Genomic DNA, 16,365 nt, shown 5'->3' on the forward strand with positions numbered 1-16,365 from the left:
TATATTGTCTATCTGTCCCTTGGTCAACATGGCATGAGCTTCGCGCAGATAGGAGATTTTTTATAGAATTGTGGAATAATTTACAGGGAGAGTGACTAACATCGATCGTGATATGGAATCGAGCGGCTAGTGAGAGGAGAGAGAAGTTAACAAAAATTTGATGTTTCTATTCAACTAAATGAAGAAGACTGAGTACGCATTGGGAAGCCAAAAGCTGGACCCTATGAACAGCAAAAGCGGCGAAAGCAACGTCTAAGTCAAAGTGATGTTGCCTAAACGGTGCCGTCGCTACGCAAACAGGAATGCCAGAGTGACCTTTTTAGTAGTTTCGACACCTAAAGGTACACTCTGTCTGGTATTGACATTGTGCTTTCTCAAAGTTGAGAAGTGGAAAAAGCTGGCTGCATACATTCCGTGCCCTGGCTAAGTATCAATCCTCAATCGAGCATCTGAGATGCTGGCATATATTAGAATCAATCAACATTAAGTGAAAAATGATCTAAGAAAAGAAGAAAACGAAATAGCCACGCCGATAACTCCCATTCACCATAGAGAACCCATAAACCCCCCCCTATCTTTTCTGATTATAATAAGTCTCCCACAAGACAGAAGAACATTCAACATTTTATTCATTCGAAGAAGAAGAAAGAAGTGAACCCGAGATCGAAGTCGAATTAAGTCATTATGATATATCATTTGATCTAAGCAAGGACGGCAAAAGCTCCGAGAGCTCCAAGGGCAGCTCCAAGATAGGTTGCGCCTTGGGCGTCAATCTTTGCTGCTGGATTTTCTGGCGTGTATGTAGGGACGGTGCCACTACCATTCTCGCCGGACCCTGAGCCTGAGCCTGAGCCTGAGCCTGAGCCTGAACCGGAGCCCGAGCCACTTCCACTGCCACCGCCACCGCCGCCAGAAGTCTTGGTGGGCTTGACGGCGGAGGAGGTCTTTGAGGCAGGCGTGGTAATTGCGCTGCTCTTGGGAGGAACGACTTTGCTGCTGGTTGGGATGGGAGTTGTGACGACGGCACTGCTAGGGCTATTCAGGGACAACGTGGCGGCGGGTTCGCTGTAGGTCTGAGCCACGGCGCCAGTAGTGATGGCGAAGAGGGCGATGATGGGAGTAGAGACATGCATGTTGGCTGGTTTACTTGATTGGTATGTCTGAAAGAAGGTGTGTAGTTTGGAGGAGTGAACAAAAGAATGTATACACCTCTAGACAAGAGGAAAGGTAAAACAGGAAGGGAAATCAAACTCCTAAATTATGGTCTGTCCGGAGTCTTTATATAGACAAGGTTCGCCTGTCGGAAGCTGGAAAATCTGATTTGGATTACGGTTCTACCAATCATTGCGATATATTTCATGGGTGATCTGAAAGCAGAGACATCGATGGAGGGTAAGATGTCAAATTACATAACATAGTTGCAAGTTGATTGACATTGAGTATCGATTGCATGCTTTCTTCTTTCTTATATGGGTACTAGGTTTGAGCACCCTCTTTCCGAATTTAGGTGCTGGCTTGGCTAGTAGCCACTAATACAACACCTATTCTCGAGGGGAAAAGGAATTTCTAAAGAGATACTGTAACTATTGTTCAGAATTTGTTTGTTGTTACGTTAGGTGTACCTGGTGCGTGAAGATCTCTTCCCTCTCAGTCTCGTTAATACGCAAGCTGCTTCTATATTTGGAAGCTGTACCTGCATGCGAGTAGCCATTATGTTGTTTCTCTCCGGAAATGGCTATTTGAGGTGAATACAACATTCTTTTGATTGAAAGAGACAGGTTTATGGGCCCATTGTCGTTCTAAGCATAGTCCTGAAAACGAGCTGATGTTGATCTGCAGTCTCACTTAGACAGTGCCAAAGCAATTGTCCAATTGCTGCTTTTCGAATAAAGGCACCTGAACAGCTACCTCACACTTGCCCTGTTAAAATAAATGCCGTTCTGTGCCAGACCTGGAAATTTCCGAAAACGGCAAGTCGACCGCGTAAAGCCTTAGTGGGCTTTTGAGATCCCACCCGATCAAGGCCATTGTTGGGGAATCTAAAGCAGATAATTTTTACTATTAGCTAGCAGTTGAAAAGATCTTTCCGTCAATATAGACTGAAAAAAGTGTTTGTACGTTGTTTGGGTTGGAGGGCTGTATATCACGTGACCCAATACAAAGTTGTCAGACCATCAGCAAATAGGTATAGCAGCTTGCTGTTAGCTATACTAAGTTGATAGTAACAAAAAAGCTAGCGCTGAATGAGGCCCATAAGTAACACGTTGGATGCCTAGTACAGTTAGCTAGCTTAGCACTATGTAATGCTAGCACGCACGTAGAAAAGTGCAGGGAAAATTTCTTCCAGGCAACCGTCAGGAGAGCAGCAAGCATAAAAGCGAGATAACTTGCAATTTTCGGGCTCAATCCGGAGGCAATTTTATCGAGACAAAATGTTCCTTTTCACTCACCTCCCCTTTGAAATCCAGCACCGAGTACTTTTCTTCCTCTATTCACATCGTGATGTTGCCGCTCTTTCTGTCCAATGTCGCTCCCTACACGTTCTCTGCAATATGCCCCTACGCAAAAGATACCGGCGTATACGCATCACTAGCAGCCGTAAGAGTTTCAACCGCGCATTCAATATGCTGTTGGACATTCTGACAAAACCTGGTCTCGGAGAACATGTGCGTCATATCGAATACACCAAAGAGTGCTGCGCGAATGAACCCAATCCCGAACAACCACGTCGAGAGCTGAGCGGAGAAGAAATGCAACTGCTGCGTGCTGCAACACGCAGAGCCGGATTTGTCGATGCTGAGGGTCTCCGCGTGATTGATTTACTTCTGCAGTTGGTAAATCTAGATGTTCATAAATATGCTACACGCGGGTAAGATTTTTTTTTTTTTTCCAATGTGGTGAAAGATTTGATGTCTTCCTTTCAGTTCTAATTCGCCGAACTAGAGACCTAATAAGAGGCGGAGCTTACATGGCGCAGGCTCTAGCAACGCTTCTCATTTCAGTTTCACCTTATCTCGAGTCAATGGCAATAGCTCCCCCATTCCATCACTTATTGAACGCTAACAGGCTGGCCCCTGAGGAAGTCGGGTTTCCGCTCTACCAGTTGCTATACCGGAACAACACGTCTCCACAGGAATCTCTGTTCCTCCAGCATCTGCGCAGCGTCTATATGATAAATATCAACAAGGATTATCTGGATGATGGTAGGTGTTACTCCTTCATGGACTTCACTGGAGCTCTCGCAATGTTTCATCGTCTTCCCTCGATCAATTCAGTCAGCGTAGATCTCTTACTAGAGATGCCATATGCGACGCCAGTGGCAGAAATCGCCGAGTCTAATGTTAGCAGAATCGCTATCCACCATTCGTCAATAACCAGCATGTATTTGGCGTCGCTAATATGCTCCTGTAAGGCCTTACGGGAGTTCGAGTACTCAATTGGCGGCAGGTCAAGGACCCCCCCAGCCGTTTCGTTTTTCAATGTAAAGACATTTATAAAGGCAATCCTAATGCATAAAGAGACACTGGAGATCTTAGATGTGGACGTGGAGGAAGACATGGGCTACCTATTCAAGGTTGATTCATCAACACGAGACCGCTGCTTAGACGTGCAATACGGCCAGCGTGAGGCCGAAGTTGGTCGCTCCGGACCCCCACCTGTTGCGATGTGGGATCAAAGCGGATCTCTACGAGATTTTCATGCCCTAAAACGCTTGAGCCTTGGGGTTCATTTCTTGATGTATTTTGCCCGCGGTGTCAAACCCACGCACGACGGGAGTTTCAGCCTTGTCGACTGCCTGCCGGAGAGTCTTGAATCTCTGTGTATTCGAGGCTATGAAAGAGGCAAGAGCGAGGAGAATGACAGCCAGGTTGATGCGCTGGTGGCATTGCAAAAGCGTGCCACATCCAAGCTGAAAACCATCATTGGGATAGAAGCATTGATACCAAATTCAAAGCATGTAGATTACCCGGATAATGGCAGGCACTTACTATGGATAATGCAAGAGAGGGAGTGGTCTGACGAAGACTAGGGTATTTCCATATTTAATGTCTACCAAGTTTATGTTCTCGGAATCTTGATTCTGACAGTCCATCAGGCTTCAAAGTGCCAATCATCATCTGCAGATGGGCAATGTATCACCCATTCGTCTATGTTCACAGATTCTGCTGATGTCTATCATCTCGCCTTTATACATAGCACGCATAGCGTGTTCTGATTGGCCGTAAATATTACGAGAGCCTCTCCGTAAGGGCTAATTGTAATTTTACCGGTTCCGTATGGTAAAATCATCTGATCTCTTATCTCCGGACCTCCGCAAGATCAAACCAAACTCCAACGAAAAAGACTCGCTGCAACTGATCCTTTCCTTCCCTTCAACGCTGATCGACCGTCCATCATGCCCTCTAGGCGGGAACTCCGAGATCATGACTTGCTCTCTCCCTCCGCCTACGACGACGATGTCACGTCTCCACGATCGCTTTCGGACCAAGACTCCGACTCGGAAGATGACGAGTTTCTGCGCGCTACCCGGTCCACACTCGAACTCGCCAGGCATGACAAGACAGTCTTGGAAGAAGAGGAGGAAATGGAGAAGCTGCTTGTAAGGAGCGGGCCGGCTGACGGTCTACGGCGCATTTTTAGCCCAACCGTGGGCCCCGTACGTATAGGCAAACGCAATCGACGAGAGAGGAAAAGGAGTGTGCAGGGCAAACCGCACCAGGAAGGAGATCTCATGTTTGAAATGGAAGAAGGGTTCCGAGATTTTTCGGATGGAGATAGTATTGATTCGTTGGACTTGGACGAGAAAGACCTGGATAAGTGGCAAGACCAACCGGTAAGCCCAGGATTTCGCTCGCTGTTTTAGCTAGCTCGTTTCCATGCTAACTCCTGCCCAAAAGCCCAAAAAGGGCATGTATCTGTGGCTCGCTCTAGCGTTTGCTGCCATGACTGTTCTGTTTTTTATATTTCTATTGGGTGCTTACAAGGCATCTAAAGACACTCAAAATGTGAACGGCAAGGTGGCAGGCTTTCTGTCCAACGGGACAGCCCTTTTCGCGCCAACCACCATCGTCGTTTCGCTTGACGGATTTCGCGCCGATTTTCTCAATCGCGGACTTACACCGACGCTTAATAAGTTCATTGCAGAGGGTGTTTCTCCGAGATATATGATTCCCAGCTTTCCCAGTGTTACGTTTCCCAACCATTTTACTCTTGTGACGGGCTTGTACCCTGAGAGTCATGGCATGGTCGCCAACGATTTCTATGATCCCAATTACAAAGAATATTTCACAGTCGTGCCGGGGAAAAGCGATGATCCAAAGTGGTGGACAGCAGAGCCTATCTGGACGACGGCGGAAAAGCAAGGTATTCGCACCGCGATCCACATGTGGCCCGGGTCTGAAGCGCATATTGGTAATATGGATCCGACATTCTACGACAAATTCAATGGCTCTGAAGTTCTATCGCGGAAAGTAGATCGTGTTATGGAATTCCTCGACCTTCCGGGAGAAGAAAGCGAGGATGGCGTTGAGAAGCTTCGTCCGCAATTCATTGCTACGTACGTGCCCAACGTGGATACAGCTGGTCATTTGTATGGGCCAAACAGTACCGAAATACGATCCGTCATCTCGTACGCAGATGATATGCTCGCCGGTTTGTTAGAGGGGCTTGAAGCTCGAAATCTGACTAGCATTGTCAACATCGTGGTTGTCTCTGATCATGGAATGGCTACTACCTCGACTACACGTACCATCCAGTTGGAAGATCTAATTGATATAGAGTTGGTGGAACACATCGATGGCTGGCCATTGAGGGGTCTCCGACCGAAGCAACCTGAAGATCTAGAAGTCCTCAAGAGCCAATTGGAGAAGACAGCAAAGGAATATCCGGACGGGATAGAGGTGTATACTCGAGAGACAATGCCAGAAAGATGGCATTTCTCAAACAATGATCGAATCGCGCCACTTTGGATTATACCTAAAGCTGGATGGGCTGTCGTGGAAAGGCCCGATTTCGACGTAAAGGAAGCACTTGCCAAGGTGCTTCCTTATGCGCCTCGGGGAATTCATGGGTATGATAATTACCACCCACTTATGCGAGCCATCTTCGTTGCCCGAGGACCAGCCTTTCCTCATCCTCCCAACAGCAGAGTGGAGGTTTTCCGTAAGTGATGGCCCAGCTCTACGTCTTTTGTCGTGCTACTAACCCGAAGTATAGAAAATACTAACGTTTACAACCTGATTTGCGATTCGATCGGAATCATACCGCTACCAAACAATGGAACTTTGCACCTGCCATTCACAACTATAGGTCTGCACAGTGACGACGACGCTCCTGTTCTTGATACTCCCGAAGATCCTCCAAAAGCTAGTATGAGCTTTTCGCCAATAACTACACGTCCGACTGCGTCTGTAGGACCTCCGCCGCCGCCAGAGACTACCCCTGGATCCTCCATGGAGGATGGCGATGGCGATGGCAATGGCAATGGCAATGGCGACGGGGATGAAGATGACGATGACGCAAAATCATCACTTCAGTCATTCTATGACAGTGTCAAGGATACCTTGGGCTCGTTCAAGGATTGGTTAGGCCAGTTATTCAGTTCCAAAGTGGACAATCGGCCACCACCATCATAATCATATGCTTTTTTCAGCAGGGAGTATTGGTGTTCCTTTCTTTTTCTTCATTATTCGGGTGTACAGAGCTTTGTCTAGATATTTGGTACGCTTAATTTAATAGCAAGATACCCCATCGCGAGCCATATACTTCTGATCTAGACATTGTTTGATTTTCAGTCTCGCTTGTCTACTTTATTATATCTATCAAGAATTCATTCGCTGTTATCTCCTTTCTACAAGCAAATCACGAAGTAAAGCACTCCGTGACCTTATCAGACAATACTCTGCATCTGTAAGATCCATGGTAAGAAATATGTGCAATGGCTGCCAAGACTGCGGGATTTAACTTGGGTACGTTACCTCTTCTTCCGACATCTTGTCATCACTCCTGCTTGACTGGTCACGCTTGTTATCATTGCGAATATAACTATTCGTTCGACCCGCTGGTTTTTCTCCCAATGGCGTCGGTTGGCAAATATAAAGACATCGATCACTATTACTCTCATAACTAGAATCCTCGGCAGTCGCGAGTCACTCTCGCATAACCTTCCGGTATGTCTACCGAGACAGCTTTTCCCTACCAGGAGCCCACCATTTCGACTATCCTCAACCAGGCAGGCCTTCTTCTGGCACTGAATATTGTCAATGCCTGTCTGGACAAGCTCTTGTATTGTGGACTGATTGGCCAGCTGTTCATCGGTATTCTTTGGGGCACTCCTGGAGCTAAATGGATCGGTGGCGAAATGGAGAAGGTTATCCAGCAGCTGGGATACCTTGGACTAATTATGCTGGTTTATGAAGGTCAGAGTTATTCTTAGCTTCTGTGATTACAATGACGTTCCTTTTCTGACATCTCTCAGGCGGCCTATCCATGTCAATCAAAGCCTTGAGAGCTAATATATTTGTGTCTCTAGCGGTTGCACTGACTGGAATTTTGACGCCAATTGCGTTGTCATTCATCCTGAAGGAGCTGGTGGCAGCAACTTCTCTCCAGGCCTTTGCTGCTGGTGCTGCTCTCAGTGCAACCAGTCTTGGAACTACATTTACCGTTCTGTCCACCACTCAGTTGATAGCTACAAGACTCGGCACAGTGACCACCTGTGCGGCGATGCTTGACGATGTGGTAGGTCTTGTTATGGTGCAAGTCATCTCAAATCTCGGTGGAAATGACGACGCTTCCATCAGCGCTGTGACGATCATTCGGCCAGTCATTGTGTCTATCGGCTTTGCGGCCGGCATCTTTCTGCTTTGTTCTTTCTGTCTGAAGCCAGTGATAAGAATTGGCCTTGCTAGTGGACAAAAAATGCCAGAATTTATACGGACTACGCAATTCGCCTTCTGTGTTCATGCAATTGTACTTTTTGGAATGGTTGCTGGCGCTTCGTATGCCGGCACGTCGAGTCTTTTTGCTGCTTATCTAGGTGGAGTGATCATTTCTTGGTTTGATGAGCTTGCTGCGGGGTCTAAAGACAGAGATTTCATTACATCTCAGTCTGTCTCGACTCAACATCAAGAGGCCGGGGCGCATACGGGAAACCAACAAAGCGAAGAAAATACCTCATCAAACGCACTGCCTGCTACTCAAGAGAACACTACTCGTGACAGAATACCGACAGGTGACATGATCTACGAAACATACTACAGAGGACCGGTCAATCGCATTTTGATACCTCTTTTCTTTGTACGTTCGATTGATTCGTTCTATGTTTAAAAGAAAAGAAAACAAATTAATACATCTAGGCATCCATTGGCTTTGCGATTCCTATCACGGAGATGTTTCATGGTAATGTCGTATGGCGCGGCATTGTCTATGCCCTTTTGATGGCCCTCGGAAAGATCGTCACTGGTATATGGCTCGTTCGCGTCTCAGCGAGCCCTGTGGCTGGATTTATGGCTGTATTTAAGAAAGCATTTTCTTATGCTACTTCTTTCATGCCAGTGAAGTTTTGCAAAGACTCTAAGCGAAAGAAGGGAATTGATACGTCCGAAAAGAAAAAGAAGGAAAGTCGATCACACGAAGGTCCAACTCGGTCTAACAATGACACCACCAGCGCAAGCCAGCCATCTCTAAGAGCAAGGCCGGATGATGTGGTAGCCCAAACCGAGCCCAGCTCACTCCTTCCCAAGCCAAAATCCTTATATCCGCCTTCTATCCTTGGGCTTGCAATGATAGCACGAGGGGAAGTAGGCTATTTGATTGCTTCACTTGCGCAGAGTCAGGGCATATTTGATAATGATTCTAATGGCTCTTCTAGTGGATCGGGATCCTCCGACATCTACTTGGTGATCATTTGGGCGATTTCAATTTGCACATTGATTGGCCCTATTGCTGTTGGCTTTCTTGTTAGGCGAGTCAAAAGGCTGCAAGAGGCTAGAGGTGATACTGGCACCGGAGATCCTTTGGGTGTTTGGGGGATCTGACTGAATACCATATCGGATTAGAAAGCAGGTAAAGAGGGCGGGCGACACTAAGGTAAAAACCAATCAAGTCTATTCAGTTCTATATATCAGTTGACCCTTGCGTAATTATAACAGATATGTCTTCAAATGTATGTACATAGCTAGAATCGATACCGGCATGACAATGCCTAGCTAGGTGTTTGAAAGTGCTTTATTCAACAGTGACCGCACCTCCATCAATATCAACGTGAGCAGCATACATACACCTCACGGAGTTATCATTGCACCAGCCATGAAAGAGAATATTGCCACTACCGTGTACAGTTGCTCCACCAGGCCCGTAAAGCGCATCATTCGAAGCCAGCAGAGAATTCCCCTTTTTCGTGTACGGCCCAGTGACGGTGGAAGCAGTCGCATAGCGCACATCATACTTCACATCCGTGAAGCAATGCGTCGAATAGAAAAGCAAGTACATGCCATCATCCGACCTAACCAACGACGGGGCCTCGACCAGAGGCCCATCAGACTCGTCCCGGTCGAGGATCTGGATCGCATCACCCACCGGCGTGAGCCCGTCTTCTTTGACCTGCTGGATCATAATCGGGGTGGGCACAAGAGGCTCCTGGCTGTTGTTGCAGTCGCCGCCGTGGCCGACGCTGTTTCCGTCGACTTTGTAGAGTACGTATCGTGTGCCGTCTTCGTCTTGGAAGTTGCTGGCGTCAATTGCGCCACCTTGGTCGAGCGGGCAGGCGAGTGGACTGTCCGAGGTTGGTATGTAAGGGCCCGCCGGACTGTCGCCGTCGGCTATGGCGACGCCGATGCAGTGACGGTTTGTGTTTTCCTGCGCGATGGCGGAATAGTACATGACGTATTTGCCGTCATTCTTTTTTTTTTCCCAGTGTCAGCATATATACCTTAACAATGCAAAGGAATAAGAGTAACATACCCGACGAAATACATCAGGTGCCCAATGATCTACCTCCGTCTCCCAGCCAGACAGCGTAGGAAGCGCCTCCACACCGGATAGTAGACTCCATGACTTGAAATCGGCCGAATACGCAACTTGAATTCGCTCGCCATTCCCATTGGTGCCAAAGGCGTACCAAGATCCGTTCGTATGCTGGACGAAAGCCGGGTCAGGGAAATCTGTGTTTAGGGCAAGAGCCACGCTGTCGAATCCGTAGTCATTACTAGCTCTTTTCTTGGTGTATGAAGATGTTGTTTCGGGTGTTTGTAGGAGGAGAGGTGAAGAGCATGCGGTGGGAATGAGGCTGAGTCCTCCCAAAATTGCAAGCGAGAGACTCAAACGCATTATTCTAGTGTGTAGGATGGAAGAAAATTTGGTATAAAGCAAGAAAAAAAAAGGAAAATAAACTTTTTAAAAAGCAATACTTCTCGTCACGATCAACATGAACTTGACACTGGAATGAATGACATCAAAAACAAAGTTTGGCGATCTATAGACATAGATATACCTGTACACAGGTACCACACCTGGTCGCCATTTCCAAGCACATCTGCACACGGAAGAAACCTTGTTTGAGGGGGATCTTTCTTCTCGGTTGCAGTTCTAGTTCACCTGGTAACTAACTAATTGTACCTCACGTTAACTGATAAGGGTGGATATCCTTGCGTGGGCAGAGCTGGCTACGCCGGGTGCCTAGGTAGGTAGACAGGTACTGGATAGGGCAGGACAAGAAAGGGTATTTTTGTATGTCGCAAGCATCTATGATGGAGATGCAACAAGGGTCTACTATTGCTAGGTAGTCTACCCATTGTACGTGCTACCAGTCAATACCATGTGGGTATGCATAATGTGCATAGCTGCACTCGAGGTTTCTGGGAACAGTTAGTAGGTAAGTGTTTGTCTACTTCACGGGATACTACGTAGCTGGGTATGCGAACGATGTCGATGTCCGGGTTGGTCTGAGAATGTCCCTGTTACCAAGGGTGGGTCCCTGGTTTTATGAGGATGTTCTTTCAATTATCCAAAGGGATACCAATCGACAATACCTAGCTAGGTAGTTAGCTAGGTAAGTGGGTATTTTGTACTCTGTAGGTAGGGAAAGGGAAGATTTTCAATCGAAACCGACTAGAGATGTGTTGGCCCCACTGACGGACTAAACTAGAAAAGGACGTAGCAGCAAGCCCATGCGTATCAATCACAGCAAGGATACTTTTTCATACATCCCTCTTTCCCATGACGTAAGTCTTCACGCTATGATACAGACGCAAGGGAGGACCGGAGGGTAGCCTATCCTTCGTTCGAGTATAGACTCTAGCACGAACATCGCGTATAATGGTGTTTGGCTCTACACGAATTGGATTCTCAGATAAGAGGAACGTTGTCCTTCCAAGTTAATGTGAGGTGGTAGCAGGGTAAAACCCAGATTTAGTTCGCGGCTCGTGATTGGACAGCGCGAAGTTAAACTGGGAACATCGACAGCCACACCCGCTTCCGTCGTGCCGTCACCGGCAGACCCACAGGACCCACTTCGAGTCTCTGGCCAGTCAGAATTAAGATATCCTCGTAGAATTAGACGAGATGCAGCGGAAGGTTACCATGGACCAAAGATTGGGATTGTTTATATATTATTCTTCAAGGCAATCAATCAATATGTGAAGCATCGCAACTTGATAGAAAGTGCGACTCGGTTAGATTAACTACTTCTTCTCTTCTCTCCCCTTCTTTTCCCGGATACCCTGCACCCAGCTCTCAGCTTCTTCAATGGCGCGCATTGGGTCCTTTTTGTTGAAGAGCAGGAAGCCCTGGATTTCTGCAGGCGTGAATTCGTCAGTCGGGATGCGGTCGGCAAAGGCATTGGCGAGAGTGGCTAGTTCTTCGGTAGATGGAGGAGGAGGAGCAGCAGCACTTTTGTGTTGAGTCATGTTTGTCAATGTCCGAGGTAGTTCGCATTCTAACGGGGCATAGATAGCCAAGAAGAGATTCTTGATCGTCTCGCGATCTGAATAGCCAAATGCAATACTCAGATCTACCCGTCCTGGCCGTAAAAGTGCAGAGTCCAGTTTCTCAATGTGGTTTGTCGTCATGACTAGTATCCGACCTTCGCTGGAAGCTACGCCGTCAATGATGTTGAGCAGAGCGGAGAGGGAGATTCCGCGATTTGCTCCGTCACTGTCTTTATTGGTGCTATGACTGTTGCTACTGTTGTTACTTGAATCGTTGTTGTTGTTGTTGTTGTTGGTGTTGCCGGTGTTAGTTGTAGACTGGCCAGAGGACGGCGCTGTGGCAGGATCAGCTGTCTGTTCATCTCTCTTGTTCGCAACACCAGCGGCATCGACGTCTTCCAGCAAGACAATGCACCGACGTGGTAGGCTCTGGAATAGTGAAGCCAAGGCCTCTTCATTTAGCGTCCTGGAGTTGAGACTGATGAGATAGATCTTCAAATGCATTGCGCCAGCAGCTGCAAAACATAGACTTGACTTCCCAGTCCCCGGAGGTCCATAAAACATGTACCCTCGACGATATGGAATACCGCGATTAGCGTACCACCGGCGAGTACGAGGATGCAGATACTCCTTGATATCAGCGATGAAAGCCCGCTTCTGGACATCATCCAACACAACGGTAGACAAAGGTCGAGGCGGTCGCGCCATGCACCGCACCCAGTCATAGTCCGCACTCGAATCTCTCTGTGCGCGATAAATAATGGTCTTGTCTCCATCACGGTCGACATACATGCGCTGTGCCTCTAGGAGGAGTTCCTTCAGAATCTCGGGGTTGCGGCCAAAGCAGCTCAGATAGAGCTTTTCGACGGGTACGCCCCAGCCATAATTCCTTCGTTCCAACTGTTCTCGTTTAAACCTGATGCGGTGACTTCTGAACCAGAACCAATGTTGGCCCTCTGCAGGGGTGATTCGGAGACGTTTGATTTTGTCCTTGTTTACTCTTCTTGCCCAGTAGGAATCGAAGTCGTTGGATGCGGCATCGGCATATTCGTTTTCGGTGCTATTACTGCCAAATTTCTTGTCTTCGTCATAGTCGTCGTCGTCATCATCATCTTCGTCACTGTCCTGGTCACTGTCATCGGAATAGTATGAGTTCGCTTTCGTTTTTGTGCTGGCTACTGTACGGGTTGAGTAATGCGAGAACGGTTGTTGAGAGATCCAGTACATTAGATAGTTGAAGACTTCATCGTTCATGCGCACTTCGATGGTGGAGGTGAAGTAGCTCTGGACAGTCTCTATCACTCCCTCGAGTCGCAGTCTCGCTGCAGCAGCTACAGTCGTCAGGACAAACATCATGGATAGATAGGCGCTAATGTCCAGATGCAGGTATGTTGAGAAGAGGGCTGAGAGGATCGAGAAGCCTGGGAAGAACCTATCCAGCATCGATGAGTCTGCCAGTGAACTGGACGATGCAGCTGTGGAGGAGGCATTTTGGGCGGCCTGGACCAGAGACAACATCCTGAAGCAAAAGAACGTAGACAGTCTGATGCCTATGCAGAGAGTGTGTGAAGCCTTGGGCTTAAAGGAACACCCACCCAGTCAAGGGAGAGATGATGGCTCAGAGAAAAGAACAATCGGCAGTATTTATACCTGAGCAAATCAGCCTTGCATTGGTGCCTAAACGCAGATGGTTCTTAACTTTCTCTGGGCTGGTACGTCACGTTGTTTGCAGGTGGATCAGTCGGGGAACTAATTGGACGTAGGCGAGTTATACACAGCGACTTCAGCCTCAACTTTCAAAGTCGGAGAAGCGCTAGCTGGTGGTGGGCTGCCTGATTGGCCTAAGGCTCAGCCCCAGCGTTGCACATGACTCATACGTAGTACGACGGAGAAAGTTAACTTGGTTGCTTACTTATGATACTTCTTGTACTCTATCTATACCGAAAGATCACTGTCATTAACATTAACTCGTCGGTCGACCGACTGACTCATCGACCAGGCCCCTGTATCTCTCTTTATACAACAAATCATAAATCCCAGTTATATCCCGCCCAACTCCATGTCCAACGCCGCATATGGCTAGAGAAATGTAGCCACCATAAGAAAGAAAGAAAGAAAGGAAATAACTCCGATTATGTATCATATGGTCATGTACAGAAACGAACGGAGAAAACCAGAATCTACAGTGAGAGAACCCACTGCTCGTAAGGCTGGCCTCTCATCTTCTTCGTCCTTTCGTCGTAAAGCTTGGGCTCAAAATCAGATACTTCAGCGTACTTTCGGATCAGGTAACGCCAATAACAAGCCTCCGCAGCCGGCGTCAGATATCTGTCGCGAAAAGTCTCGACGGAGTTATTGGCAATGCGCTCCGCGACCTGCGGGTTGTCTAGGAGATATTCCACTTTGGCCTCCAGATTCGAAAAGTCGCGCGCGACTTGGACGTAATTCGCGTCTGGGCCGGACGATATGAGAGCCGCATGGTGGGCTTCCCGCCATATGAGCGGATGCGTGATGAAGACGGAGTGGCAGTTGAGCAGGTACTTGCCCCGTCCAGAGAATGACCGGCCTTCAGTGTGTGCAAGAAACATGTAACGACAGTGGTCCTCGATGGGCAGGACGTTGTCCGCCACGCTCTTACTATCGCCCCAATCCACCACGCGCACTGACGCCCAGTACTTGTTTTTGGTAGCTTCGACCAGGCCACTGCGCAACTCAGATGCCGTGTTCAGGCTACCCCTCCACAGCAGCTGTTTCTTTTTGGCCTGGAAGTCATCGTATTCAGAGTCAACGGCTGCGATGCGTCGGCGTGTTTCGCGGTATGGCGCAATCTCAACTTCGGGCCAGGCCCAGTACCCGAAATCGGGCATCAGCCATATGTTGCTGTCGTCGACGTCTCCCAGGTCGATATCAGAGGTGTCACGTTTGGAGTACGCCCATACGGGACCACCGGCCAGCTTGAGGTCGTCCCACACAAAGTCGTCTGCGGAAAAATGGAATTCAATGGAGGGCAGTGGTTCACGGTCCGCGTTCGCGACCAACGCGCGGTGCAGCGAGTGTAGCGTAGATTTCGCACGTGTGGCAGTGTACATCATGTCTCCATACTCCACAATATATAGCTGCAACAGTTAGTTTACCCAAAAAAAAAGGAAAAAGGAAAACTAGTTTCAGGCAAGACAGTACTTACCTCCCCCTGGTATATCATGGCTCTCGCCATACCTTGCCCCAGCTTCTTCCTCGAGTTAATCTCGCCGAACGTAATGGGATTATTCGCCTCTCTGCGTTGCGTCACGCTCTTATCAATCTCTGTAAACAGCTTTGGAAATGCCGCCAGACACTGCTCCGAGTTCAGGGCATAATTATTCGCATCGCGACTAGCGACAAACCTCCATTCTTCCTCATCCCCATTCTTCACCTCGCCCCCAGACCCACCAGGAGGAGGAGGGACAGGAGGAGGAGAACCATGCTGCAGGCGCTCCGTCGCCGACTCCAGCGGCGTATAGCACTGTTTCTCAAAGTAGTGGTTCGGCCGGAAAAGCTGCAGGCGCAGGGCGTAGTTTTGGTTCTCGAACTCGAGCACCAGCAAGCACGCCGATACGAGCAGGGTGAAGGTGCAGCCGACGATGATTAGGAGTCGAGGGCGGAAGAGGCCCGGCAGGCGTGAGGAGGAGCCCCAGAGTGGCTTTGGAGAGGGCGGAGAATGGTGTTGTGGTTTGTTGGCCATGGTGTAGTTGATGGCGGTGGTGGTGGTGGTGGTGCGGCGGCGAGGCCGGGACCCGCGACACGTGGTTTGGCGAGTGTCTGCGATAGTTGCGGTGCGATTGCGGCGTGCGTTCTAGGTCATGCTCCGGCGTGGCATGGTCAGGAATGAAAGAGAAGAGATATACATGGAAACGAAGCTGAGACTATTCCGCAGACATGAGAAAGAAGAGCAAAAGCCAAAAGGGGAGGAGGCCAGCCAGGAAGAAAGACCCACCAACTGCGTCACACCCGGCGATTACGTAGGCTGCATCAAACGGAGTACGGGGATCGTCGACGGAGCAACACTGGCTGAGCCACGACAATTGCTGCTTGCAAGTCCACTTTTCATCTTGCGCGACTCCACTGCGGCAGAGCTCATCTGCGGTCTGGGCCTTTGTTTCTTGTTTCACGGTGCCTCGTTTCTTCAGAGTATGTATATACTCCCTACGGAGGAGTACGGAGGGACGATTGCGGGCAACTCGTACATGTCTATCTCTTTATCCGGGGTATCTCAATACAAGGCAGAAAAATGTACACAGAGAAGCAATGGCAGACAACAAAAAAAAAGATACTTGCCAAATGTACAAGCCGGCTCACGCTAATAGTACTATAGTATTTTAGAAAGCAAGGGTATCGATAGGGATAATAGATCAGGGTCATAAATCATCGTGACGGACCAAAAAAAAGAAGAAGAAACGGT

At 48.4% G+C, this 16,365-nt stretch overlaps 7 protein-coding genes across 7 annotated transcripts, besides 3 other annotated features; 3 read left to right on the plus strand and 4 right to left on the minus strand.

Moving 5' to 3' along the window:
• Nucleotides 1-701: 701 nt before the first annotated feature.
• Nucleotides 702-1,133, minus strand: UA08_06033 (hypothetical protein; the record flags this gene model as incomplete). Its single annotated transcript, XM_020268722.1, has 1 exon — nt 702-1,133. The coding sequence occupies one exon, from the start codon at nt 1,131-1,133 to the stop codon at nt 702-704; it is 432 nt and encodes a 143-aa protein (XP_020118792.1).
• A 1,299-nt stretch (nt 1,134-2,432) lies between these two features.
• UA08_06034 (hypothetical protein) lies at nt 2,433-4,030 on the plus strand (the record flags this gene model as incomplete). The annotated part of the gene is made up of 2 exons (XM_020268723.1): nt 2,433-2,869; nt 3,067-4,030. The coding sequence occupies 2 exons, from the start codon at nt 2,433-2,435 to the stop codon at nt 4,028-4,030; spliced, it is 1,401 nt and encodes a 466-aa protein (XP_020118793.1).
• Nucleotides 4,031-4,396: 366 nt separating this feature from the next.
• UA08_06035 (hypothetical protein) lies at nt 4,397-6,635 on the plus strand (the record flags this gene model as incomplete). Its single annotated transcript, XM_020268724.1, has 3 exons — nt 4,397-4,834; nt 4,899-6,162; nt 6,217-6,635. The coding sequence occupies 3 exons, from the start codon at nt 4,397-4,399 to the stop codon at nt 6,633-6,635; spliced, it is 2,121 nt and encodes a 706-aa protein (XP_020118603.1).
• Nucleotides 6,459-6,493: a repeat region (Identified by RepeatMasker using a combination of RepBase library and repeat library created with RepeatScout).
• A 536-nt stretch (nt 6,636-7,171) lies between the features above and the next one.
• On the plus strand, nt 7,172-9,038 carry UA08_06036 (hypothetical protein; the record flags this gene model as incomplete). Its single annotated transcript, XM_020268725.1, has 3 exons — nt 7,172-7,418; nt 7,532-8,298; nt 8,358-9,038. The coding sequence occupies 3 exons, from the start codon at nt 7,172-7,174 to the stop codon at nt 9,036-9,038; spliced, it is 1,695 nt and encodes a 564-aa protein (XP_020118604.1).
• A 190-nt stretch (nt 9,039-9,228) lies between these two features.
• On the minus strand, nt 9,229-10,329 carry UA08_06037 (hypothetical protein; the record flags this gene model as incomplete). The annotated part of the gene is made up of 2 exons (XM_020268726.1): nt 9,229-9,900; nt 9,964-10,329. 2 exons carry the CDS (start codon nt 10,327-10,329, stop codon nt 9,229-9,231), a joined length of 1,038 nt encoding a protein of 345 aa, XP_020118836.1.
• A 1,352-nt stretch (nt 10,330-11,681) lies between these two features.
• UA08_06038 (hypothetical protein) lies at nt 11,682-13,445 on the minus strand (the record flags this gene model as incomplete). Its single annotated transcript, XM_020268727.1, has 1 exon — nt 11,682-13,445. The coding sequence occupies one exon, from the start codon at nt 13,443-13,445 to the stop codon at nt 11,682-11,684; it is 1,764 nt and encodes a 587-aa protein (XP_020118835.1).
• Nucleotides 12,155-12,222: a repeat region (Identified by RepeatMasker using a combination of RepBase library and repeat library created with RepeatScout).
• Nucleotides 13,006-13,068: a repeat region (Identified by RepeatMasker using a combination of RepBase library and repeat library created with RepeatScout).
• A 662-nt stretch (nt 13,446-14,107) lies between the features above and the next one.
• UA08_06039 (hypothetical protein) lies at nt 14,108-15,648 on the minus strand (the record flags this gene model as incomplete). Its single annotated transcript, XM_020268728.1, has 2 exons — nt 14,108-15,043; nt 15,112-15,648. 2 exons carry the CDS (start codon nt 15,646-15,648, stop codon nt 14,108-14,110), a joined length of 1,473 nt encoding a protein of 490 aa, XP_020118834.1.
• Between the last annotated feature and the right edge of the window lie 717 nt (nt 15,649-16,365).

This window comes from Talaromyces atroroseus (assembly GCF_001907595.1).
Source record: "Talaromyces atroroseus strain IBT 11181 chromosome Unknown scaffold_8, whole genome shotgun sequence".
Classification (NCBI taxonomy): Eukaryota; Fungi; Ascomycota; class Eurotiomycetes; order Eurotiales; family Trichocomaceae; genus Talaromyces; species Talaromyces atroroseus.